The 27,015-nt window shown below is 42.7% G+C and overlaps 1 protein-coding gene across 1 annotated transcript in view; it reads left to right on the forward strand.

Moving 5' to 3' along the window:
- DNTT (DNA nucleotidylexotransferase) overlaps nucleotides 1-27,015 on the forward strand; it is a 542,670-nt gene that overhangs the window by 34,862 nt on the left and 480,793 nt on the right. The window contains exon 2 of the mRNA XM_082267614.1: nucleotides 17,120-17,294. Coding sequence (XP_082123740.1) covers nucleotides 17,120-17,294 — 175 coding nt within the window. The remainder of the gene's footprint in view (nucleotides 1-17,119; nucleotides 17,295-27,015) is intronic.

The following is a 27,015-nucleotide window of genomic DNA, read 5'->3' on the forward strand; positions in this document are numbered from 1 at the left end:
ACTGCCCCATGCAGATTTACTGCGGCAGGGCGGCTCTGCTGCGCATAATCACGTAGATCTATGTGATTATGTACACATGGTCTTGGCGACGCATGTGCCGAGACCGTGTGAGCGTGCGGGAGGAGTGGGCACGATAGCCGCCGGCCTCCCACGATCTTTGGGGAAACTGACAGGAGAGCCGCCTGCCTAAGTAAACAAAGCAGGCGGCTCTCCTGTCAGACAGGCACAGTGAGATTGTGTGTTTCAGCTAAACTGAAACACGGATCTCTTCTGTGTGCCTGTCACAGAACCCCCCCACAGTTAGTAAGCACAATTAGCCCCACACTTAACCCCTTGATCACCCCCAGTATTAACCCCTTCCCTGCCAGTGTAATTTATACAGTAACAGTGCATATTATTTAGCACTGATCACTATATTGCTGTCACTGGTCCCCAATAAGTGTCACTTAGTGTCAGATTTGTCTGCCGCAATGTCGCAGTCCCGCTAAAAATCGCTGATCGCCGCCATTACTAATAAAAACAAAAAAAATAAAAAGTTCAAAAATCTATCCCATAGTTTGTAAACTCTATAACATTTGCGCAAACCAATTAATATACACTTTTTAGGATTTTTGTTTACCAAAAATATGTAGCAGAATACACATTTTTTTTTATTGGGAATGTTATATAGCAGAAAGAAAAAAATATTGTGTTTTTTTCAAAGTTGTCGCTCTTTTTTTGTTTAAAGCGCAAAATCTAAAAACCCCAGAGGTGATCAAATACCACCAAAAGAAAGCTCTTTTTGTGGGGAAAAAAGGACATCAGTTTTATTTGGGTACAGTGTAGCACAACTGCGCAATTGTTAGTTAAAATAACACAGTGCCGAATCTCAAAAAATGGCCTGGTCATTAACCACTTGCCGACCGCCGCAAGTACATATACTGCGGTGGTCGGCCCCTCACAGCCAAAGTGACGTTTGGGTACGTCACTAGCCTGTGAGGCTCTGGGGAGCGAGCGCGCCCCGCCGGAGGTGCGCTCCCGCTCCCACTCGGTCACAGAAACCCCCGCACGTGTGCCCGGTGGACCCGATGTCCGCCGGGCACTCGCGATCGTCTGTGACAGCGGGAGAAAGGCAGGCGGCTTGTTTACATCATTCGTTTACATCGTCATTCTCCCCTGTGTAAGAACAATGATCATACGGCTCTACTATGTAGGACTGTTGATCACTGTTCCTACACTTCAAGCCACAGCCAATCACAGTTAGAATCACGCCCCTAGGGACACACATCACCCCTCCCTCTCAAATAAAGTTAACCCCTTCACTACCAGTGTCATTTTACAGTAACAGTGCATATGTATAGCACTGATTACTGTAGTAATGTCACTGGTAACCCCAAAAGTGTCAAAAATGTCAGTCAAGGGTCCGATCTGTCTGCCCCAATGTCGCAGTCCCGCAAAAAAAATCGCAGATCGCCGCCATTACGCGTTAAAAAAAAAACAACAAAAATGACAAAAATCTTTCCCTTAGTTAGTAAACGCAATAACTTTTGCGCAAACCAATCAAAATACGCTTTTTGCGATTTTTTTTTTACCAAAAATATGTAGCATAAAACAAATTGGCCTAAAATGTTAAAAAATGTTGATTTTTACATTTTTTTGGGGGGAATTTCATACAAATAAATTTGAAAAATATTGTTATTTTTGCAAAATTTACGCTCTTTTTTTGTTTATAGCGCATGATCAAAAAATCGCACAGGTGATCAAATACCACCAAAAGAAAGCTCTGTTTGTGGGAAAAAGAGGACGTCAAATTCGTTTAGGTACAGTGTCGCACGACTGTGCAATTGTCCGTTAAAGTCACGCAGTGCCGAATCGCAAAATACCCCCTGGTCAGGAAGGGGGTAAAATCTTCCGGGGCTTAAGTGGTTAAGGAGGTAAAGGGTCACCGAGGAATGCAGTTTGACTACCAAAGATTGTATTTGTTTCAGTCCACGACTCATCTAAAAAATGAGACTATTTGACTAATTGCTATGGGTTACCATCGCCGTGAGGCAGTTAATACATTTCACCCATAAACTTGGCGGTGGGATTGGGCAGGAGAAGCATGACACCCTGGACTCAGTTAATAAGAACCTCTCCTACAGGAATACAATATTTTCAACAGCAATTGCTGGAAAGAAGCAACATTTGTGAGAAACGCATTTTAAAACCCTTACCTAGAATTGAAAGTGCTGCCTAGGAGGAATAAATATGTCTTAAAATATTCATATTTTCATGACTTTTTATGAACTCATTAAGAATAAGAGGAATGTGTGCAATTTGTTCCTGTTGGCAAGTCAGATTTACTCTCTGTAAATGGAAGTGAAAAAATTGAAGTTCCTTTCTGTAATAAAAATCGGCACAAAAGCAAGATTTTACACCAGAAACTCGCATCAGCTACGCTTCTTTTTGATGTGGGAGATTCATACATTAACAAAGCTCCCGTTGTCCAAATTCTGTTCTATTAATTATTCATTATTTACCAAGACATGCTCTTGTTCATAAAATAGTAGCATCGGCTCATTTGTGATATGAAATCTTCTGTTTAATGTGAAGCCTTGGTAATTGTGATACAAGCTGTAGACAGGGAACTGTCCTGAGATATTCACAACCCTACCAGGCAGCAGAGCCAGGGCGGTGAGCTGACCTTTCTCTAGTGCAGCAAAGCGGTATTCATCTCAAAACCAATAATGTATTATATTGCAGCGGATCAATCATTAGATGCAGTGGTTGCATTCGTTTTCTTTTCTTTGACTTTTTCCCTCTGATTTCACCTGGTGAGCTGGCCAGAAACACACTTCTTGTATTAGAATGCCCCCACTCTGGATGAAAAAGCACACTGGGAAAAGGGTAGTGTTTAATGTATTAGCAGAGTTAAATGAGTATAAGGAGGCAGAGGGTCTCCTCCGGGGAACGTCCCTCACGTGATCGTGGTGTGCGCAATGACGTCAGATATCAGCGCACTCCATCTCACGCAGGGATGTCTGTATTTTCTAGGGTGGTGGGCACTGCAGACACAGGAGTGACAGAAGGACTGAGGACAGACAGTGGGTGTTTGGTGGACCGGTCCGGTGGTGAGTTATGGAAAAAATATACAGTATATATATTTTCAAAATGTTATATTTATATAAAATAATGGATGTGGGGGCCTTTTGTTGGGCGTGGTTTTTTTTGGGTGGTGCGGGGCCATTTTATTCTTGGACCCAGGCAGCACAATCTCTTGGGCCAGTCCTGCCCTTGTTGTTACAATGCAGAAGGGCAGCCGCTTGGCACAACACTTGGAAGACCACAGCCATCACTGTATTAGCTTGGGCTACTACAGTGATATACAGATTTTACAGAGACCGATCAGGTATCACATATACACTTTTGCATGCAAGTTTTGTCCAGATATTAAATTTTTCATTTTGATTGGAATGCACCACTACTTTTATGTATTACTGTGAATTGCGGTAACATGGTGTGCAGTGAGTGTTTTACAACACATTACTAAAAAGCAATGCGTAAAATGCTCCTAATTTATCTTTGGTATATATGAAAATGTTTACAAAATTAATATAACTGTAGTCATGATAAATGGATAACTATTACTTATCTCTTTATCTTTGCCATAGGCCCTGAATTTTCCAAAATGAGCCACAATGACAGAGAATTATGGGAATTGTTTTAATATTAACTACCATGATAAAAGTAGCTAGACAGCTTTTTCTTTCTGCATAAGAGTCAAAGTTTTTATCCCGTGTAGCGCTTATCCCCAAAGGAACTGCTGATTTTGTCCCAGGCTCCCCTCTCACTAGTGCAGCGGCAGCCAGGAACACAGCAGCATTCACGTCTCTGGCTCAATAAAAAGTCTAGAGATTCCCTTTTTCTGTATTTATTGCTGAATAATTTGGATAGGACAGGGAGCTGTGGGATACTTCAGAATGCTGGACAGTAATAGTAGGACACTCTTCACTCTGCAGCTACTTCTTAAAACAGTCCCAAAGGAATGGACAGCACTGAAACACCATAAGCAATGCTCCAGGCCAGGCAAGCCTTAGAAGTAGTGCAGCAACATTTACCCAGATCCTGCATTGGGCAGACAAATCTGTGGTGGACTCTCCAGTCTGGTTCCTAGGTGAAATCCCTATTATTTAGCATCAGAGAGTCTTAGTAGGCCCCCGGCTTTAGCATAGCTGGGACCTTCTTGGCTAATGAGAGCTGGGTTGCTTGGGAGGGTAGGAGCCTTCCAGGCTGGGAACTTCTCCTCCTGGACAAGTTTTGCAGCCAAATATTTAGGAGCTTTCCAGAAGGCAGGGAGAAGCAATCAAGTCTGCAGCCCCTGAGACCACGATCACTCCAAAGCAATCAGCAACGGCTCCACTGATTACAGAGGAGCTCAAAAAGAACTACATTTAGCTGACAGCCTAGCACCTAACTATAGGGGGTGTATACTGGCGCAAAAGGAAGTTGGAGGGATACCATCAATTTCTAATAGATTACAATATTGTGGGAATAAATAATAGCATGGTATATCAAAGTCTAGCTGAGTCCATAAACAACCAAAGTCTTTTAGAACACTTGAAGGCTGCTCTGTCCAAGTAAGAAGAAAGACTTGCAATAGACTGGAAAAGAAGACAGGCGCCACTCTAAGTGTAATATGACTTCAAGTTTTAATGAAAACACAGCACACTATATACTCTAGAGGCCTGAGGAAGGAGCGCATGCTCCGACAACGCGTCGCCTATCCACGTCATCACGCCCCACGTTGTTAGCCGGAAGTGCGCCACAGGAAGCTCCGACATTGCCCGCAGTGTCCCCAGGGTTCGGAGAAAGCCATTCCTCCATCGGCTCGAGCGGACCACACGGTGGATCGGTCGGATCCTATCCATACAGGCACCCGGACAACTGATCTTTCGGATCAATTTCAAGGCTATCATTCACTGCTGGTCATATCTATGGTTTGTGAGTATATAGTGTGCTGTGTTTTCATTAAAACTTTAAGTCATATTACACTTAGAGTGGCACCTGTCTTCTTTTCCTAGCACCTAACTAGAAGGATGCTACACCCGTCCTAATACCTATAGAAGAATCTGTTTATAAATGCATTTGTATTTCACCATAATCCCCATTTACAACAACTAACTTAGTTACTATCTTTTACATTTGTCTTTTCAGTATATTTTCTCATATGCTAAAACCATCAAATATAGGGTTGATATCTCATATTCAATTGAAACCTGGTGATGTAACTATTACTTTTAGTCTTATATGCAAGGAGCAGATGACAGATTAAAGTGTCAGCTCTTTTATCAGGTTCTGACATCCAGATAAAGATGATCATATATTTCTGTTTAGTTGTGACTCAGTTGCATGGATCCTGTAATTCTGAGTGACAGTGTGTGGCACGCTGTGTCTTCCTACATTGTGTACCATAATTTCTTGTTTATCATTGTGCCATTCAACTTCCTCTAATTTCTGTGTATTGATAGTGTGGTATATGTAGGTAAAAAGTGTATTTAAAATGTAATTTTTATGATAGATCAATGTTTTTGTCAAACTGCTTTTTTTAGGGGACCATAGCTAACCATTTTAAGACCGGAAAATTTTGCTGCTTAATGACCAGGTCCTATTTTGCGATGGGGCACTGCGTGAATTTAACGGACAATTGCGTTGTGCGACGATGTACCCAAACAAAATTGACGTCCTTTTTTCCCACAAACAGAGCTTTCTTTTGGTGGTTTTTGATCACTTGTGCGATTTTTATTTTTTGCGCTATAAACAAAAAAAGCGACAATTTTGAAAAAAAAAAATATTTTTTCACATTACTTTATATGAAATTCTCAAAAAAAAAAAAAAAAAAATGTAAAAAACAAAATGTTTTTAACATTTTAGGCCAATTTGTTTTCTGCTACATATTTTTGGTAACAAAAATCGCAATAAGTGTAATTTGGATTTATGTAATTTTTATTGTTTTGTTTTTTATACTAGTAATGGTGGCGATCTGCGTTTTTTTGCGGGACTGCGACATTGTGGTGGACAATCGGGCCCCTAACTGACATTTTTTACACTTTTGGGGGTACCGGTGACATTACTACAGTAATCATTGCTAAAAATATGCACTGTTAGTGTAATAATGACACTGGCAGGGAAGGGGTTAACAGTATTGGTGATCAAGGGGTTAAATTTGACCCTAGGGAAATTATTCTAACTGTGGGGGGGCTTTGCTTGTGAAGTCATCACAGAGATATGTGATCCTATATAGCAGGATCACATGACATCTGTGATCACTTCAGGGAGAAGTACGGACAGCTGTGTTTACATCAGCCGTCCATCCTTCTCTGTCAGCAGCGGGAGCTCGCCAGTGTAAGGCGGCCATCTGAGCCGCCTGACACCCGCACTGGCTTCCCCGCTGACGAGCTGACGGTGGCGGGAGCTCGTTGCCGGCAGGAGCGCGTCGCCGGCGGCGCGTGCTTGCCCCATAGCTCCTCCCAGGCGAGCGCCGTACATGTACAGGGTTTTGCCTGGGAGAGCCGACCTGCCGCAGTACATCTACGGTGGCTGGTCAGCAAGTGGTTAAATGATGGCAACCTCCATCTGGGAATCTATTAGAGATATGCACGGTGGATACATTTATTTCATTTCAGATTTAAGTTAATAACTACATTTCATCATATTCGTTATGTTTCGGAATTCATTTTGTATATTCAGATTAGTTTCGTATATTCGTTATTCCAAAGAAATTCAAATTTTGGAAGCTATTTCAGAAGATTGGTTATATTTGATTTAACATGTTAATTTGGCAGATTACTATTGCACTCTGTTTGTGTTGGATGGAGGTGGATCCATCAGAATCTCCAATTTATAACGTAATGAATGAAACAAAATGAATTTACAATTCATTCATTACGTTATGATTTGGAGATTCTGCTGGATCCACCTCTATCCAACTCAACACAAAACAATACTGTAAGTAGTAATGATTATCTTATTTCACTTTTATACCTTACTATATTTATTGCAATATTTTTCAATTGTTTCTGTAGTGCATTTTTTATACTGTAATAGTGAAAATGTTAAGACAACATAAAAACGAAAAAGATCTGAATCAGTTTGGACCATTCGATAGGTCGTTACGTTATTTTAGATCCGAAGGAAACAAATTAATTTTTTGTTTCGTTAATTTATTTTGGACTTGTTGAAATTTGTTACTATTGTGATTCGGATATTTGGATATCTCCGGATACCTCCGAATTTCCAATAACGAAAATGTAGTCCGAATTCTGATTGGTAACAAAACGAATTGCACATGTCTAGAATCTATAGGGGTTTGTTTAAATTAGCCTTTGTCAGCCAGGATTCCTATAGAGTTTGCAAGGTATTCTTTGAGAATTGAGCAACTTCTGCCTCTCAAAAAAGAAACTATTGATACTAATAATCCGTGTAGCTATCTGTAAGGTAGCCTTCTTTCCACTAAGCACCAATGTAAGAACATTCCTTCCACTGACCACCATGCTAATGTACTATGAGCTGTAGGTATAGTATTACTGTCAGGGGTTCCCTGGGACCTGAAAGTTATTTTAAAGGTTCCTCTATGTTAAAAATGTTAGGAAAGGCGCAGGAACCTGAAGCCTTTATTACAGCCCCTTATCGCTAAAAATATTAAGTACTACTGGGCGTTTCCTTTTCGTTTGAACTTTACATATCGCAATAAGAAACACTCTTTTGTCACGTTCCCTGAGGGAGAGGCCCTCCTTCGACGCCTGGGACTGATTTCCACGGATCCTGAGGGCCCCCCTTCCACTCCTTACTCCAAGTCTTCCGCGGCCAGATCCACGCAGAATTCACTGCCTCCGGTGGGAAGATCAACCAGGAGCCAGGCCAAGATGAAGAATAAGCCACCCTGAGGGGGACTTTGGGTCCTGGGTGACCGTGGGTGCACCTGTCTTTTTCTTTTTTCACCTCTGGGTGCAGTGTCCCTCTCCTTTTTTAGATGGGACTTGATTTGATCCTTTTGCTGATTTTGTGATATATTATGTTGGGCGAATTCTTTTTTGCTCTTTGACTGTTACATTGTGTTTTTTTTTTTTTTTTTTTTATATTTCTCCCCCCCCTTTTTTTTTTTTTTACATCTAGGATCCTTGGGTGGGATCTCATATGGGGATTCACCGGCTGGGAATCCCTGATATATTGTTGCTAGCCGGGGGGGTGGTGATCCTGGGGTTGGAGGCTGTCTGGCCTTGGAGTGTTCTGTGTTCCTCCGGGCCGGGGCTTCTGGTTCTCTGGGTCGCCGGCCCCCATGGATGTTACTACTTTTATGCTTGTTATTGTTGTATCTTTTATGGGCAGGCGAGGGCTGGCGGTGGTGGTCATGTACCTTGTTTGACTTTGTGCTACTCCCTTTGTGGGTGGGACGAGGCCAAACCTTTTCCTGGGCTAGCCCAGTGTTACAATTGTGGTTAACCGGGGTATTGCCTCGGTGGTTTACAGTTCTTCATATTAATTGTTTGCTCTAACTGATTACCTCTACTTTTCCCTTTAGGTGGACGGTGCCTTAGGGGACCCCTTGGTCCTCGAATTTCCTTTTTTCTCCTCTGTGTCTCTCTTTCTATTCTTTATCTTTCTCTTGTTTTGTCTGTCTTCTTGCTCCCCGTCGCCGGACTCCCGGAAGCTGGGCTTGGGCTGCGAGCGGCACTTTTTCCCCTGGTGGTCGAGAGGCCTGGTGAGTGAGTTGATATTTCCTCCTGTGCACTATGGCGACTGACGCGGTTAGGGTCCCTGTCAAATTTGTCACACATAATGTCAGGGGTCTGAATTCACCGGTTAAGAGACGACAAGCCTTCCAACAGTACAAATCTATTCAGGCGGATGTGCTCCTCCTCCAGGAGACGCATTTTCCACCTAACTACAACCCGACATTTCTGCACCATCATTACCCCACCTTTTATTTGGCTAATGGTCCGGGTAAGACAGGGGGGGTGGCGATTTGCTTCTCTAGGAGGGTGTCCTTCACTCTGGAACGACAGATTAGTGATCCTGAGGGCCGTTTCCTATTGGTGGTGGGGTGCCTGGAGGGGTCCCCGGTCTCTATTATCTCCTATTACGCCCCCAATACTGGCCAACTCCCTTTCTTCCGTTCCCTGATGCACAGGCTGACTCCCCAGCTGGAGGGCATGGTCCTCTATGGAGGGGACTCTAATGTGGCCTTTGACTCGGCGTTCGACAAGACGGCGAAGCCGACGTCCTCTTCTAGACACTACCCCAAAGTGGGTTCTAAATTGGCTAAAATGCTGCATTATCACAATTTGATTGATCTCTGGCGTGAGCTGAATCCAACGGCGAAGGATTACACATTTTTCTCACATGCCCACCAGACCTACACCAGGATAGATCACTTCCTCATCCATCCTGGGGCGACGCATCTTTTTCAGCGTAGTAAGATTGTGGATGTTGCCTGGTCGGACCACTCCCTGGTGTGGACCTCCTGTGATGACTTGGTCGTCAGGAGGGGCCCTACTCCCTGGCGGTTGAACGAATCGCTCTTGAGCAATCCTACGGTATGTTTTGAGCTTGAACAACATATTAAAGACTATTTTGTATCCAATGATCCGGCCGATACTTCCCCGGTTATTAATTGGGCGGCTCATAAGGCCACTATCAGAGGGCACCTGCTACAAATTGCATCGCGTATGAAAAAGGATTCTCAGGCTCTTATTAAGGAGAAGGAAGGGGAGTTGACTGACCTGTTGCGCGCTCACAAACGGGATCCAAATTTGGACCTTCGGGACAAAATTGACGCGGTCCGATTAGAACTGAATCTCTGTCTGACCACCCGGGCGGAGAAGCATTTGCGGTGAACACAGGCTACTTTTTATACTTTGAAGGATAAACCGGGGACGATGCTGGCTCGTAAGCTGACCCCCCGATTGCGTCGGGCGGCGCCCCCCAGACTGCGGAGGGCGAACGGAACGCTCACCCAGAACCCTCAGGCGATCACGTCCATATTCCATGAGTACTACTCCTCTTTGTATGGTGCTCGGGGGGGCGGGGGGGGAGAGGATGTGGAGGACTTCCTGCGGGAGGTCCCCCTTCCCTCCCTCTCGGCTTCCCACAGGGAGCTTCTGGAGGGGGATGTTACGATGGCGGAGGTCCTGCAGGTGATCAAGCAGGCAAAGCCCTCTAAGACCCCTGGTCCGGATGGCTTTTCAGCCGCTTATTATCAGAAATTTGCGACCCACTTGGCCCCGCACTTGCTTGCCTTCTTTCAGGCGCTGCGGGAGGGAAAGCCCCTCGATGCGGACGCCAACAGAGCAAACATTTGCCTCATACCGAAGCCGGGCAAGGATCATACTGACGCAACTAATTACAGGCCCATTTCCCTGATCAATGTTGATCTTAAGCTCCTAACGAAAATCTATGCTAACAGGTTTAATACCTTCTTAGCGCAATATATTCACGTTGATCAGGTGGGTTTTGTGTGGGGAAGGCAGGCGGCGGACCAGATCAGAAGGGCGGTGGATTTGATCACAGCGTTACAATCTAATTGGGATGGGGGCCCTCCCCGTAAGGGCATGTTATTGTCATTGGACCTTCATAAGGCCTTTGACTCATTATCCTGGACGTTTCTCTTTCAGACTCTGTTGCAGTGGAACTGTGGTCCGACCTTTCTTAATGTTTTGGGGGCGCTATATTCTAATCCGACGGCTAATATTGTTGGGCATGGTGGTGTTTCGGGCCCGTTGAGGATAGAGAGAGGCACCAGGCAGGGCTGCCCTCTATCGCCTCTTCTCTTTATTGTTGCTATTGAGACGTTGGCGATAGCCATCAGATCAGACCCTAATATTCATGGGGTGGACAGTGCTGGTGGATCTCATAAGTGTGGACTGTTTGCCGATGATATATTGCTGTTTGTCACGGATCCCGTCACCACCTTGCCCAACCTGTTCGAGCTATTATCACGATTTGCAAAGGTATCTGGCCTCGAGGTCAATCAACTCAAGTCGGAAGCGTTGAATATTAACCTAGAGGATGCGACGGTGGAGGCGTTGCGGACTTCCTTCCCCTTTCAGTGGTGTCCGAGGGCGCTTCCATACTTGGGAGTTCGGTTGACCCCTGACATCACCTCTATGTTCAAGGCGAATTATACGCCCCTGTTTGACGCCCTATCTCAGGACCTGAAACACTGGCAGGCACACGACCTCTCCTGGATGGGTAGAATAGCCGCCGTAAAGATGACAGTCCTTCCGAGGGTTCTATATTTTTTTAGGACCCTCCCAATCCCATTGCCAATGGCGTATCTACAACAGCTTCAGACCCTGGTCTATAAATTTATCTGGCATAAAGGGGGGAGTAGGTTGGCCCGCTCGACTATGTATAGAACTAAATGGAAGGGGGGGCTGGGAGTTCCTCATTTCATGCGCTACTACCGGGCAGCCCAGTTGACACAGCTATACCAGATTTTTCTCACCGTTGGTAGGCAGCGTTGGGTGGAGCTGGAGGAGCAGGCCTGTGGGCCCGTTCCTCTGGACCTTATGCTGTGGTTGCCTGCCAGAGAGCGGAGGGCGGTGCTGTGCCCTGCTCTGTCCCATACCTTGAGATTGTGGGACGTAGCCTGTAGGCTGTACCCTCTTCGATCCCCTCATGTGCCGGTGGCTCCCATCTTTCACAACCCACACTTTCCCCCGGGGCTCCAGGCATCTCAGTTCCAGTGGTGGATAGATAAGGGCCTTTATCGAATAGGTCACTTTATCGATCACAGGGGGGTCCGACCCCCTGCTTATTTCAGGGAAACATTGAAGATGCCCCCTGGAGAATCCTATCGCCTCCTTCAGATCACACATTTCCTTCACACCCTTAAGGACGACCATAACGACATTACGACTAGGACTCTATATGAGAACAGGTGTATGGGGCGACCTGGGACTGGAGGAGGGATCTCGGAGCTATACCGGTTATTTACCGACACGACGGCTAGGCCTTCCTATCAGTTAGCCTGGGAGGCTGACCTGGGGGAGACTATTGATGAGGAGGACTGGGATCGCTGGGCGACTATGGTGCACAGGGGGATACTCAACACTACCTTGGTGGAGGCAAATTATAAAGTGCTGTCTCGGTGGTACTTGGTGCCGACGAGGCTGGCCAAATTATTTCCGGGTGCCTCCCCCCTATGTTTTCGACACTGTGGACAGCAGGGGGATATGTATCATGTGTGGTGGAGTTGTCCGAAGGTCCGGCGGTTTTGGATCCGGGTGATTAACCTGATCCACTCGGCGACGGGCCAGAGGATTAACAGAGACGCCAAGGCGGTACTGTTCTCGGACTTGCCGGTTGAGATCCCTAAACATACCCGTTCTCTGATATTCTTTATTCTCCTGGCAGCAAAAATTACTGTGGCACGGGCTTGGAAGACCCCAGTGCTACATATAGTACATGTCAAAACTAAAATGTCGTGGATTATGCTAAACGAAAAGTTGGCCAGCATTCGTATGGACAGGCAGCGCAGATTTGACCAAGTGTGGGGCCCCTGGGTGGCGTACTTACAGGCTCCGTAGTAGTGGCTGGGTGGCTTGGAGTCCGGTGCGGGGGGACTGGGGATGGGTGGCTACTCTCTTTCCTCTTCGGACTGTCCTTCCCTTGGTCTTTTTTTTTTTTCCGGCTCTTTTCCTCTCTTTCTGTTTTTTCTGATTTCTTGCCTAGATCATTCTAGTTCCACCCATGGTGACATGGGCTGTTCTTCTTCCTTTCCTTTTCTTTTTGCTTTTCTGCTTTTCTGTCTCTTTCCTCTTTTGGGGGTCTGGCTACTGGAGGGACTTTCTTGGCTCCGGCTGTGGAACCCTGGCTTGGGGTCTCTGCTAAGGGCCGAGGAAGCTTTCTACTGTTTGGCCGTCGGTGGGAGCCAGTTGGTCTCCCCTTCTGGGGAGAGGAGGCTAGGGGGGGCTTCACCCTTCCGTGGACACAGTTTGTGCCCATTGGGGGTGTCTGGGGGGGGGGGAGCCCTCTACTGGCTGACATCTTGTCGGAGTTTGGTGAGTCTTCTGGACTCTTGATGTGTCTCTGGTGGAGGGGACTACGGCGGTTGTGATCTGCTGTATTTCACGGTCTCTTTATATCACTGTCGGCCTGGTTGCTAATATTGTTTGGAGCCATATTTTGTTATTTTATCATATGGTTATGTATTGTTCGGAAATGAATGCCTTTGCACAGGCCACCCCCCTTTTCTCTTGTCTATGTTCCCTTCCCCTTTTTACAGTTCCAAACTATGCTGTATGACTTTATTACGTTGTTTAAAAATCAATAAAAAACTATTGAATACTAAAAATGTTAGGAAAGTTTGGTTTAGAGACTGGTAATTTTTCAGAAAGATGGAGCCAGAGAAAATAAATGGAGGGGGCTGCATGACTGGGCCTTACCTGATTGGAGGTTGAAGGTCAGATGGCAAGAAGCCACAGAGGTAGGACTTCCAGGGGCTGCTGGGAGTTCTTTCTTAAAGATCATCAAAGGAAGAAGGTTGTCCAACCCAATGTCTGTCATTTAAATCAGAACATCACCCAAAAGAGGACGTTTCACTTGTTTGCATCCCCCCTCCACTGCCCCATTTGGCACTTTTTTGGGGGGAAGGGGAAGTGGGTTCCTAGTTTTGGCAGGTTTTGGCTCTCCCACTTCTGCTCAGATGCGCTGTGGCGATCTGAGCTAGAAGTTTGGCTCCCCCTCTTTCCCTTGAAGCCTTTTGAGACGTATGACAGGTCCCAGAAGACTGTTTGGGTAAGGACATCGCTGGATCCCTGGACAGGTAAGTGTCCTTATATAAAAAGTCAACAACTACAGTATTTGTAATTGCTGACTTTACAGCCTGGAGCTCCTTTTTAATGTTCCCCATTAGATATTTTTATAGGTAGTTGTTACAGCAGTTTGACGGGTTAAAAGCCTTCAGGTGTCTTGGTGTCTGTTGTTTAATGGAACTTAGTCCCTTGGTGAAATCGGAAATAGTAAATTACGGAGCTGTCCTTGAGCTGGTGGGATGCTGTTGGGAACAATAATGGATTTTTTAGTGAAGTCTTTTTGGCTACCCCTTCTCATAACTAACAGTCATTTTTATTTATTTGATACGTTTTTGTTTTTTCTTCTTATTGTAAATTGGAACTGTTAATTGTTTTTGTGGTTAGATAAAGGGCTGCTGTAACCATTTAAACTCATGCTAAGCAGTCTGTGTATTTATTTGAATTTCACCAAGGGGACAGATCTATCAAATCCATCAGTCCTGAATGTTCACTGAGCTTAGTAAATACAATGAACCTTAAAAATATTCCATGTAAACAATTCACTTTGCAAGATGAACAGTTTCTACTGCTTTGGTAATTTGTCCCCTGTTGTGATCAGCTCACAGCATTTTTAGGACTTGTGTACATGGCCATTGCCGTCAAACACAGGCTTTTACATTTGGACGCAGCTTAGCTCAAGATGCCGGAGCAGTGAGTATACAGTAAGGCCTCTGATACAAGGCACGAGCGTTGTAATATACTGATGTTTATACTCCTGGTCTTGTTGACAGAAATATCCTGAGTCAGGCCCCTTTCACCCTAGCTGACTGATCAGGTGCTTAATGAGGCACAATGTGGTGCATGACTTGCTGTCAGAAATAAAAGTGTCACAAAAGCTTCATGAATACTGCAATAATAAGAGGGATTAACGCCAGAAGAGTGGCGCAGCAGCTTTATTATATTCCTCCCTATATATTTTCTGAAAGCAGACACCCTGGAGAATAAAATAGTGGTAGTCCCATTTTTTTTAAGTCAGGCGATATTAGCACGGAGGTTTAGGAAATTAAAAATTTCAGTAAAAAATACACTAAAGTTAATTTTAGGGCACACAAATGTAATAAATTACCTCATTTTTTGGGAAAATATAAAAGATGCATAAATAGATATCCAACATGTCAAACCTGAAAATGATGTTCACCTTATATTTTTCACACTTTAAAAGCCCCTACAGGTCGTCAGTGTAGTCAACTGTGAATATTGGGCCCAGAATTATTGATATCACTCCAGCATGCACAACATGTAACATGAGTTTGTTTTGGTGCATAGTCCCCCCCTGGCATGAGTATTTCTATTTATACATGTGTATGTGCGGGTAGGGGGGGGGGCTGAAAAATTTTGAGGGGGGGGTTTAAGTGCTTGGATGGAACTTTGGAATTTGGAATTTGTTTACTCTTTTAAATGTTTTTTTATAAACATTTTTTTTGTGACAGTTCACTTTATTAAGACCCCTGATGTCTTTAATGAAACCCCTGATGTCCTCCAGTAAAGCTGATGGAATGCAGATCACATTCCATTAGCTTCTTCCTCAGCCATACTGGCTGTGACATGGGGACCCAGATGTGACATCTTATATGGCGATTCTGGGTAAGTAGTAGGAAGGGCAGGGTAGCGAAAGGATGAGGGTCACAGGGGGATCTGTTCCAATATGTGCGCTCCCATCCCACTGCTCTGGACTCCCCCGGTAAACCTATGGAGCATTGGCACTAAGAAAGCAGCGCCCTATTGGATGTGTAGTGGGAGTGGGAGAAAACCCGATAATTAAATATTCAGCCAGTGCTCCTATTTACGTCTATAAGTGTGTACCCTCGTGTGCATGTACTTGAGTATACAGACATATAGACGTAAATCACTATTACTTAAATGTATGCCCAATTACTATTACTACTAGTATCTGGGGCAGATTCCATGGACCACTTGGTCTTTTTTCTGTGGTCACTCTTCTGTGTTTCTAAGTTTCCACTGTAGTCAAATGTAATTTTTTTCTTTTTTACGCAGCTCTGCTGTACTGATCTTTGCACAGCTGTGTGCATTGCATCATAGACAACATGCATCTGTGTTCAGTTCCATAAAATCTTGACTTTTTTTAACTCCAGTATGCAACTTGCCTAATGTCCTTTCTGTTGCAGAGTCTCTAACCTCTGGATGGTGCTATGTTTCCAGGTGCCTCCGGGGGGTCTCCTAAGGCAGCCTCAACTGATGACCCTCTAAAGTAGGTGATGTCTGGTCAGCGGTGGTCTTGTAGGTGGTCTGGATATTGCCTCAATATGAATGGTGTATAAAATGAGGAAGGCTCCACATAGTGTGATACTGTTTCCCAAATTTTATTAAAACAGCTAAAAACACTCACTTTTTAAAATAGTAAGCAGGGCAAATAATCCACTAGCCACAAGCTTATCCTCCGGGAACACTTCCGGTTGGAACCTTTAGAGGGTCATCAGTTGAGGCCGCCTTAGGAGACCCCCCGGAGGCACCTGGAAAATTAACACCATCCAGCTTAAAGATATCAATCTATGCTGTAACCTTACAGCTGTAAGGTGAGGGAATAGCACACACAGTGGTGTTACCATATTGGATAATTGAGACACCAGTCACTTTCTTTATTTGTTGTTGGGATTTCAGACGGATTTGAATTTAGATTTTACCATTTCACTGTTTTGTATATGGACATTTTTTTTCTGTTTCTAGCGATGGACACTCATTGATCACTAGATGGTTTTATATGATTCTGGATAGGTGATTGGAGTTTTGGTTTATGGTTTACTATTTTCACTGTAATCTATCGCCCTAACTTCGATTTTTTGCACTCACTTAGTGTGTTTTTATGTATTTTTATGTACTGTATATTATCTGTTTATTGATCAACTTTATTAGTTGTCATTCAACAGCGCAGCACCAATACTTTATCATTTTGATTTCTTTCGGCTACGGATTTGCTGATCGGTGCATACGGCAGTCAGCCATTTTGACTACCCCTTAGTGATAGCGCAAGAGTACCTTTTATATACTATTCTTTCAGAATGTGCTTGTATGCAATGTATATTAGCACATTATGCCATTAACTTGAAGGGGCACCTGATTTTTAATTATTTTTAAAAATGACTTTACTCCCGCTTTAAAGTACATTGTATTTTATATTTATTGATATCTTAGTTGTATGGCTGGAGTATGGACCCCTGGACTGTTTTAGCACTGCCACTACTGCAATATAAAAACTGCTGGTAGTACAGGCAGGAAATATTGTTCACAAAAACGTTTTTTTGTATGCAAACTCTTTGATATATATTGTTCTTCTTCTCTTTTTTCAGAGACTGTGTCACTCATATTGTGGCCGAGAACCAGTCTGGGGCTGAAGTTGTAGAGTGGCTGCAATCAAAGAAGTTTGACAATATGGTTAAATGTCAGATTGTGGACATCTCCTGGTTCACAGAGTGTATGGGAGCGGGATGTCCTGTACAGATAGAAAACAGGCACCAACTCATGGTGAGTCCCCACACTCACATTGTTACTATGATAATGTTTGTATGACATAACGGAAACCTGTTCTGAGAAATACTAAAGAGTTACAGGGGCTGAACTCTGGGATAAAAAAACTATTACTGGACATTTATAATGATATAATGCCTAATGTGTTGCTGCTGTTGCATTCACTAAAATAGTTAGTTTCAAAAAATTGCCAATACACGGATAGTTTTTTTTACTGAGCCAGCAGGCTGAACAAAAGATAAAGAAAAGTAACAGATTCTTCCATCCATGCACATGAGGTGGATTAATGAAGCCCTTCCACCAAGACTTTGTGTTCTGACAGCGGCGCTCCCACCACTGTCATAATACACTGATCACTGGCTGCAGCTGCTGATTGTCCGAACATTTTCTCGCATGTCCCTTCAGCGGAAGTTGATAAACCACTTGAGCTCCGGAAAGGTTTTACCCCCTTCATGACCAGACCATTTTTTGCTATTCAGCAATCAGCACTACTCAAGTTTAACTGGTAATTGCACGGTCATGCAACACTATACGCAAATTCAATTTTTATTCTCTATTTTTTTTTACACAAATTGAGCTTTCTTTTCATGGGATTTAATTACCACTGGGTTTTCTTCCCAGTACAAATACTTTTATTCAATTTTTCTTTTTTATGAAAAACAAGAACAAAGAAGCATCCAATCTGCCCATGCAGGGGCGGGGTTTTTTTTTTTTAATTTAAATCATGTAAACGAAGAAAGAACAAAACTTTTGAAAAAAAAAACTATAGTTTCTAATTTTCTGATATAAAACATATCAGATAAAAGAAAATAAATAAATTCTGATATCTTCATAAATTTAGGCCAAAAAGTAATCAGCTACATATGTTTGGTAAAAAAAAAAATCCCAATAAGTGTATGATCACTGGTTCATTTATTTTTTCCATAATAGTAAAGGTGGGGATCAGTGACAAAGTGGGAGTGAAATATGGTGGCAATCTGACACTAACTGACACTTTGTGGGAACTGACTGACACTAACATCACATACAATACAATGATCAGTGCTAATATTATACACTGTCACTGTACTAATGGCACTTGCTGGGAAGAGCAGGCGGATGACAGGTCCATCTCCGCTCACTGTGCAGAGACAGACCTCTCCTCTATGGGAGATCTGTTTTCATCTGATCCCATCAGATCCAATCCTCCAGATGGATGGAAAATAGGGTTGCCATCTGTCTGGATTTCAGGGGCAGGATCGGATCGGATAGCAGTGAGAGTCAGCAGACATGCCACTGCTGACATCCACTGCCCCATAGGGGTGAATAGAGTGTCCGACCAGATCCGCCTGAAAAACTGACAGACGGACGCGATCGCAAAGCCCGTGTGAAAGGGGGCCAAAGAGCCCGAACCTCTAAGGAAGACCGGGTAAAAATGGAGAGCTCATGACCGATGGGAGCACTGACATAGCAGCGCTGGCAGGGATCATTTGCAAGGTAAGTCTGCCATAATATGCTAAAATAATGTGCATACTAGCACATCATGGCTAAAAGCTCCTGGAGTCTATTTTTTTTTCTTTTTTTTTTTGCGGGCGATAAATTCCACTTTTAATAAAATGGCTTTTGAAATGCCGTTAACGAGTTGAAGCTTATTTGAAATTTTAATGACTGTGTTTTCACATTCACTTTAAGTATTGTTATTCATTTGAATATTGCAACCACCACTTAAATTAAGCCGACAAAGTAGAAGCAATGTGGCAGATGGAGCCTCACTGTCAGGCCTAAAACAATCGCAGGCCAAAAAATGTGTTTTCTCTCTCAGCAACAAGAAGTTGATTGCCACGCTCATGTAAGACCTGCTGCTGAAGGCACAGTGTAAATATGTGCATGAAAATAAGAGATTCAACCAAAATTACTATTGTCATTGTGTGCTTCTCTCCAATGGGCATCTGCTGTGTGGGAAGGCTGGAGTTTAGCTTTCCTGACAATCCCTGACATTTATTATTAATACTGCTTACAACATTGACTTGCTGCAGGTTTATGGTAGTTACAATTTTCCGTTCCAAATTTTTTAAGAACTCAGAGAGGAAAAACTTTGTAGTGCAGAATATGCAATGCAAATGAGCACTCGGTCCTTATTTCCCCACAACAGCCGGTCTTATTAAAATGGTAATAAGGTCAGTGGTCTCCTGCGGGGTTGGCACACTGCTAATTATGTTATTTTTATTTTTTTTTTAGACTTTAGAACATAACTACTTGTCCTGGGGTACTTTGATTAAACTTCCAATGCATTCAAAATGTGGATAAGGTCAAGTAAAAGAAACAATTTGCCAAAGAGGAACTATTTAGCCCAGGTTCACACTGATGCCATATTGAAATTGTGTTCAGCTGAAGTTTCAGTCAAACTTCGGGGGCGATTTCACCGACATCTGTGCGGGTTCCTGCACAGATGTCTATGGAAATCACCCCCCCCCCACAGTACTTTTGGGAATCGGAGCCCAGATCCTCTTCTTTTCTGTTCCCTCTTCGGTTCTCCTGGTCCCTCTATCCTGTTGAGTGTCCCCACAGCAAGCAGCTTGCTAAGGGGGCACCCGAGCCGAGTCACATCTCCCTTTGTCCATTCAGACATGGAGCTGCGGCTCGGCCCGTCCCCCCTTCTTTCCTCATTGGCTGACTGACTTTGATTACCAGCAGCGAGAGCAAATGGCACTGCACGGCTGTGTCAGTGAATTTAGGAGGGGAGTCCCGGGTAGCTGAGACACTCCTGCAACATCACTGGATCTAGTTTGACCTCAGGTAAGTATTAGGGGGGCTGAGGGTGGCTGCTGCACACAGAAGGCTTTTTATCTCAATGCATAGAATACATTAAGATATAAAACCTTCTGACTTTACAACCACTTTAAAGAAAAAAAATATGTACAATACCACTATATTATATATATATACCCTTTAAATGAAACAATTGAGGGTAATTGTTCTGTTCAGGTGGGGATTCTGGGAACTGAGTAAGGCAGGGGTGAGTGGTAGTGAATTAGGACATATATCAGGTGTCTATATGTATTTGATAAATAGCAAAAAAGCAAAATATACCCTCCGGGATCTGAAATGAAATATATTATTATTTTTTTTTTTCCTTTGAGAAACAAACTAAAGAAAAGGGTAAATCCAGGCTTATGTATAAACTTTTCTAAAGTGTCTATACAACATATGAAGGTTACAGACATTTCCACAGGTTTATTTTGAACACAAATCAAACATTACAACACTGGTAATGCCCACTTGGAGCTCTTCTGTAAGGTCACCTAAGTGCTTGCCTCTCTCCCCTTGATCTAAACTTCAGAGCAGACACACCAGCTGAAGTTCTGATTAAAACCTTCAGCTAACGTGATGATTCTATATAAAGACAGATGTCTGGGCATTACGCTATTTTCTTGTTTAAAGAGTAAGGGCCAGTTCACACCACATGCAGTGCGTTTTTTTCTGCATCAAAAATGCATGAAAAGTAGGTTTTATGGTTCCCAATGGCAAGTTCCAGTGCGTTCCAGTTCCAGAAAAAAAAAGTAGAACATGCTGCATTTTTCCTGCTCTGGAACGCTGTATAACGCATCAAAAATGCACTGGAACGTACCTAAATCCACAAAAAAAACGCACTGGAACACACATGTCCTTACTTAAGGTTAAGAAAAAAGAGGGGGGAAAATGCACTGGACTGCATCAAAAACATGCATGCAGAAAAGCAACTGGAACAGATCTGGACTTAATTTCTATGTTGTGAACTGGCCCTAACTCTATTTTTGTTGAGAAAAAAAATATTCCCCTCCTGGTGATCTATGTACATTTCAAGGAAAAATTTGTTGCAGAGTCCTACCTTTTGTTATTCTGGAGAAATAACTGTTTGTTTGTCTGTGTCTGTATGGGGGTGGTTTTGTAATTATTAATCAGCTGCTGTTCCTGCAGGGCTCAAATGAGGAAACTTGCAGGTCCTGCATCCCTTTAGATGTTATTTCCTATTGGGAATATCTCACCAAAAATTCAATTTTTGTTGCTGGGGATGCATAAAATCAAAGTTGTATCTTAGTGCAGGCTTCTGGGAAAATCAGTGAGCCAATCACACAAGCAGAAAATGACATACCTGGGGGGGGGGGGGGGTGCATTCTGTACACCATCTGTGTACAGAATGCCTCCAGGAAGCCATATTGCCTTGCATTTTACAGAGAATTACAGTGCTGCAGATGAAAAAGGAAAGGTAGTTTTTAATTACATTCAATTACAATATAACTTGAGTCGCAATTGTATATGCTATATTATTATTTTTTTACTTGCTTACTAGATTTTTCTCCACGATTTGGGAGTTACCCTTTAATATTTGTAGTTGTACTTTATTTTTATAGGCATACATAATAAAATTATATTAGAGGTTCCATATTAATACATATCATGGTCGTATACTGTATGTATTAGAGCTAGAGCAATGACTTCACAAAGTATTGTATTAGACAATTTATTGCAGTTAGCAATGTCAAAGTTGGTAAACCAAACATTTAACAACTTAAAAAAGCTGCTGTAAAAAGTAAGGCGGGAAAGGTAAAGAGGGTATGGTAGGTTGAGGGGTGTGGGTAGGGGACATAAGGGAGTTGGAGCCGTTATCAACGAGGCAAGGTCTGTTAACTCAGAGTGGATGTAAGGGTTCAGAGACTATTAAGCAATGATTAAAATTTACCAGTAGGATATGGGTGACCCATGGGTCCCAGATCTTAAAGTGGAACTTCACTCTCTCAACCAACATTGACTATTTTTAATCCTTATGCTGCTAGCATTAGTAAATAGATAAGAAGCTATATTATATTTACATGTTTTAAACTTTTTTTTTTTTTTTTTACATTTCTTTAGTTACTTCCTGGTTTCCAGGCCTAGACAAATGATGGCATTCATCCCAGAAGCACATCATCCTGCATGCATGCCTGAGCAGATGGATTCCAGGAAGTAAATGCCACATGAACCATCTGTGACGTGTGTCACTTTGGGTGGGGAACCCAGCTTACCTTAGAGAGGTCGGGAAACTCTTGTTTCAGCTCCCCAGACCCCCTTTTATATGTAAGTCACCCTGTGTCTATTAGGGGCACAGTTTGAAGGAGAAAATGATGGACAACTACTTAACAGACACTGAGAATGTAGTTTGGATTACTTCAAATGGGACAGTAATATTTATCAACAATATCCCTCAAGAAATCTATGATACAATAAATCCACTGTATCAGAATGATGGAACATTGTACGAGCTTTGCATCATAGACTATTATAGGTAGGAGCCAGTCAGTCTGCTACTGGGGTCTCATTCTATTGTCTGTTTAATAAAGTGCTCTGTGTTTATACATAGGATAAAGTGTGATGTATTTTGTTTTAGCCTTGTTGCCGGCAGCTGACCCGACTACCAGCAATAAGACTAAAACAAACCCCAGGCTGGTTTAAGTTCTGAGTTAATTAGCATGCTAATTATATCATTGTCAGCTAGTATTTGCTAGAGAGGGGAGATCACTGTATTGCTAATTGTGCTAATTAACTCACCTAGGGGTGCTAGGGGACATTTTTACACTTGTAATAATGTGTATTGCACTTTATGAGCTCGATCTCGGCAGTCTGACCTGAAGTGAGAGCCTGATTATTAAAGCATTGTCTAGGTGTGGAATCCCATTAATTTTTATTGTTTCTGTATGATGACTAATTTGATTAACACTTGGAGGATCCTCTGATGGGATTAGCCTTGTGTCAGCTGTACCTTGTTTTCTAAACCATTGTGTGATGTTTTGGGTAAATATCCAGGTTATCCATGCTGTGGTTGAGCTATTGTAACTATAATCCTGTGTGCAGTTTGTATTGTTAGGGTAATATGATCAGGAGGGGACTGTCCTCCTGTGGGGTACATATTCTGTGTGAGTTTGTTCAATGAAGAGTTCCAGGTTTGCAGCTAAAATGAGTTCTGCCTAGTTCTTGGTTACAATATGCGGCTATAAAATCTAATATTTATGTTCAAGACTGGAGGAAGTGGTATACCGATGGAGGCACTCAAGCACAGTATGGGTCAGGTACGTCACACAATCTACCCTTACTCAAGATGGCCCTGGCCAGAAATGCTAGGGGGTGTTTTTCAAAGTGATTTCTCAGCATTACAAAACATAGAGATATGGATGGATGGGGGAGTTTGCTTTGAATATTAAAAATTATAGCATTTTTGGTCTGTGGTGCTCAGATGCAGTGTAGTTCCATCTTCAGCTAACATTTTTTTACTTTAGCTATGGAAAGAGTTGGAAATTATTATAACTCTTTGTCCGATCAGGGGAATTTCTCTTTACTTTCTGTTCTAAAGACCGAACAGGTAATCTCTCCCAAATTAGGAGAAATTGACAGTTGTCATCTGAATATTCATTGAAAGATTTCTCCTCATCTCCCTTTCTGGCGGAATATATTACATTTAGAATTCCCATCTCTCTCAGGCCAAAAGAAAGGGTGAATTTGCCAGTGGGGACACTGACCACAATAAAACCTCATAGGATTGGCAAAATTACCCCCACTACCCTCTGTACTAAAAGAAAAAAATTGAATTGAGGTATACTTTAACAGCATAATCATTTTTCATATTTGAAATAATATCTTATATTAACTAAAGATAAAATATCTTTATGATATCTTATATTAAGTAAATATTATCTTAATATTCATCTTAGCTTGTTATAACAAGGTCCTTAAGAAGAACCTCCTTCACATCGCCCTTCCCTGCTTTTTTCCTTTTTTTTTTTACGTGTTATGCAGGGTTGTCCTCAATTTACATGTACAGTAGCACAGGCCCTAGACCAGGCTGGCTGTTGGTCCCAGGTTCCATTCAAAAAAAGGACATGACAGCCAGGCACACAGTAGTTCACAGTCACTAAATATCCCAACGTTCAGTAGGATGCAGGGGAAAGTAGCTGAGCCTGCACCAGCAGAACCCTGAATGGACACAAACGATCACTGCTCTCCCTGGGTACAGGAAGGCTAAAAACTAACTTTACCTAAACACTAGCAGCCTACTAGGAGGGCACTACACACATACTAATCTGCCCAGGCAATCCAGTGTTGTCCGGCTGCGATCCACTATTCAGGTGCCATAGCTCAGGTCCTGCATTGTCATCTTCTCCTCTGATGTGATTGTGAGCCTAGCTGCCTTTTCTGGGTTGTTCAGTTAGCCCCCACACCAGGCCTGCCCTCTCGCTGTTTTGTGTCTTTGCTTCTGTAGCCTTCTGGAAAGTGATGGTATTAGCCCAGGAGGTTATGGAAGCAGCAACACATAGTTTTTGCCCAGGCAAGAATGGCGATGGGGACAGGGCTGTAGTGAAAAAAAAGTAATGGCTTTTTCATAATGCAGAGGATAGGGAGGTTGCAAGGAACAAACCTCCCTTTTGGGAGTGAAAATCTGCTTTAAAGAGACCCAGTCATGTACTAAAATAAATTGAGCAAACCTTCACAAGGACAAACCTGTGAAGAAGAGGATACATTCTTACCTCTCCTGCTGCCTGCACTGCTGAATAATCTCCTTGGACCACTACAGTTCTCAATGATTCTCCCCTCTTTATGCCAATGCAAGAGAGAGGACCACAGAGATCAACACTTCCAGTGGACTGCGTTGGACCATTGAGCAACACGGGTGACAGGAGAGAGAAGTATGCCCTTTGTTGAAAGCATTTTAGTACTTGACAGGGTCTCTTTAAACCAAGCTTGAGACACTTGGAATCTCATTTCACATGGTTATAATTTTGGAGTCAACAATGAACCCATTATAATAGAGATCTTGTTTTGGTTTTAAAGATTTAGTGTTAATAAACATGAAATTTAAATTGAAATTGACTCTAGTAGTATATGAATCCTATTGCCAAACGACCTTTTCATATGAATGAGTCGGTTTGTAAGTGATTTGCTATTGGCATTTTAATAGGGAAAGATTTCCTTAACAGGCTATAAATTCGGGTGCAATGATGATAAATCTTATCAGTCAGAATATGTCATGACTGGTATAATTATCCTTCTGTATTTTACTCCAGTATATGATAGATGTGCACCTCTTTTGTAATTAACATATGAAGTGCGTACGCTATACCAGCCACTGGAAAGGGCATTTGTGAATTTTGTTTTCGACTTTCAGCCCTCAGCCAGGAGGAACTCCTGTCAATAAATTCCTGGCTGATTTTTAATCTTGAGAGGTCGCAGCTCCAGAGCACATTATAGAAAAGGTTCGGTGGTTCTATTTCATTTCTATGATCTGTTCATCAAAGCAATGTTTTCCAATCCTTCTGCAGTCTTTTCTTATTTCTTTAACATTTTCTGAAGCTAGAGGGATTGCCTTACTTTTAATCGTGTGTTCATATGGTTGGAAAACTCCGTATTGTCCTAACAAAGTACAAGGAAATTCATACAAATTTATAGTTGGAACCTTTTTGCATGTAAATTTGATAAAAGTCAAAGTAAAACTTTTTTTTTTTTTTACTTCAATACATTTTTATTGATTTTCAAGGTAAAAAGTAGCATAGGAACAAACCTCCAACATGGAGGATAACATAGGGAGTGTTACAGTTAACAAGGGGAGGAAGAGAAAAAAGAAAAAAATACAAGGGGTACAAAGGTGTATCCAGTTCAAGTCTCTTAAGCAACAAGGTGCAGTTAGTACATATGCAAAATCATAACATTGAAGGTAAAGGATAGAGGGTGGGACCGTCCTCCCAAGCCCAGAACCCGTAGGGATCAATGTCTCCAGGCAAGGGAGGACTGGTTCCCCGACTCCATCCTAAAAGAGGTTTAGGACAATTTGTTATCAGGTGTAAGAAAGGGCCATGCTGCCCATGCTAGTTGAAATTTACCGTAGGATAGGTTATTAATTGACAGTGTTTTCTCAAGTACATAGTTCTCGTTTACTAAATGTATAACTTCCGAGAGGTTTGGAATGACTTTGGATTTCCAGTTTCTAAGTATTAGGTTTCTGGCAGCTAATAGGACGTGGATTATTATTTGTCTATACATGAGGGGATATGTGTCAATGTTGAGGTTTAGGAGGGCTAGTTCAGTGCTTGGGTTCCTCAGTATACCAGTGCAGGTAGCAATGCACTGGAACACGGAGTTCCAATAGCTTTTTAAGGATGGACATTCCCATAGTACGTGTGATAAGGTACCGGTCATGCCACAATCACGCCAGCAAAGGGGTGAGAAATTGGGTATCATCTTGGACAGTCTGTACGGAGTGTAGTACCATCTATTTATGATTTTGGACATCATTTCCCAATGGTTGGTGCAGTGGGAGAAACTATATGTGGATTTGATTGCTTTTTGCCATTGGGTCAACGTGAATGTTTGGTTTAGGGATTTTTCCCATTTAATCATGTGATGCGATTTCTGGGTTAGTGAGTCTGCTGTCAAAATAGAGTATGCTAGGGAGATTCCCTTGCGTTCTGGTTCTTTTGCCGTGATGAAGTGCCACGTTTGGGAGTTGGTGTGGGTTTCAGTCAAAGTAAAACTTTAAGCTGGAGCATTGAGCACTCATTCCGTTGTGGATTTCTCTTTCCTTTTTTAACTTTTGTGCTAAGAATTGTCTATATTGGTCAGGCAAGTTTATCTTGAGATGGGTCCCAGCCCCAGGCATTATCTACTGCTGGTGCAGAGGCCCTTACTGCAAAAAAATCGAGCTTGGTTACTGTCAGGGCTTAGTTTAGGAGTAGTG

Source organism: Pelophylax lessonae (assembly GCF_965119305.1).
Source record: "Pelophylax lessonae genome assembly, chromosome: 9".
Lineage (NCBI taxonomy): Eukaryota > Metazoa > Chordata > Amphibia > Anura > Ranidae > Pelophylax > Pelophylax lessonae.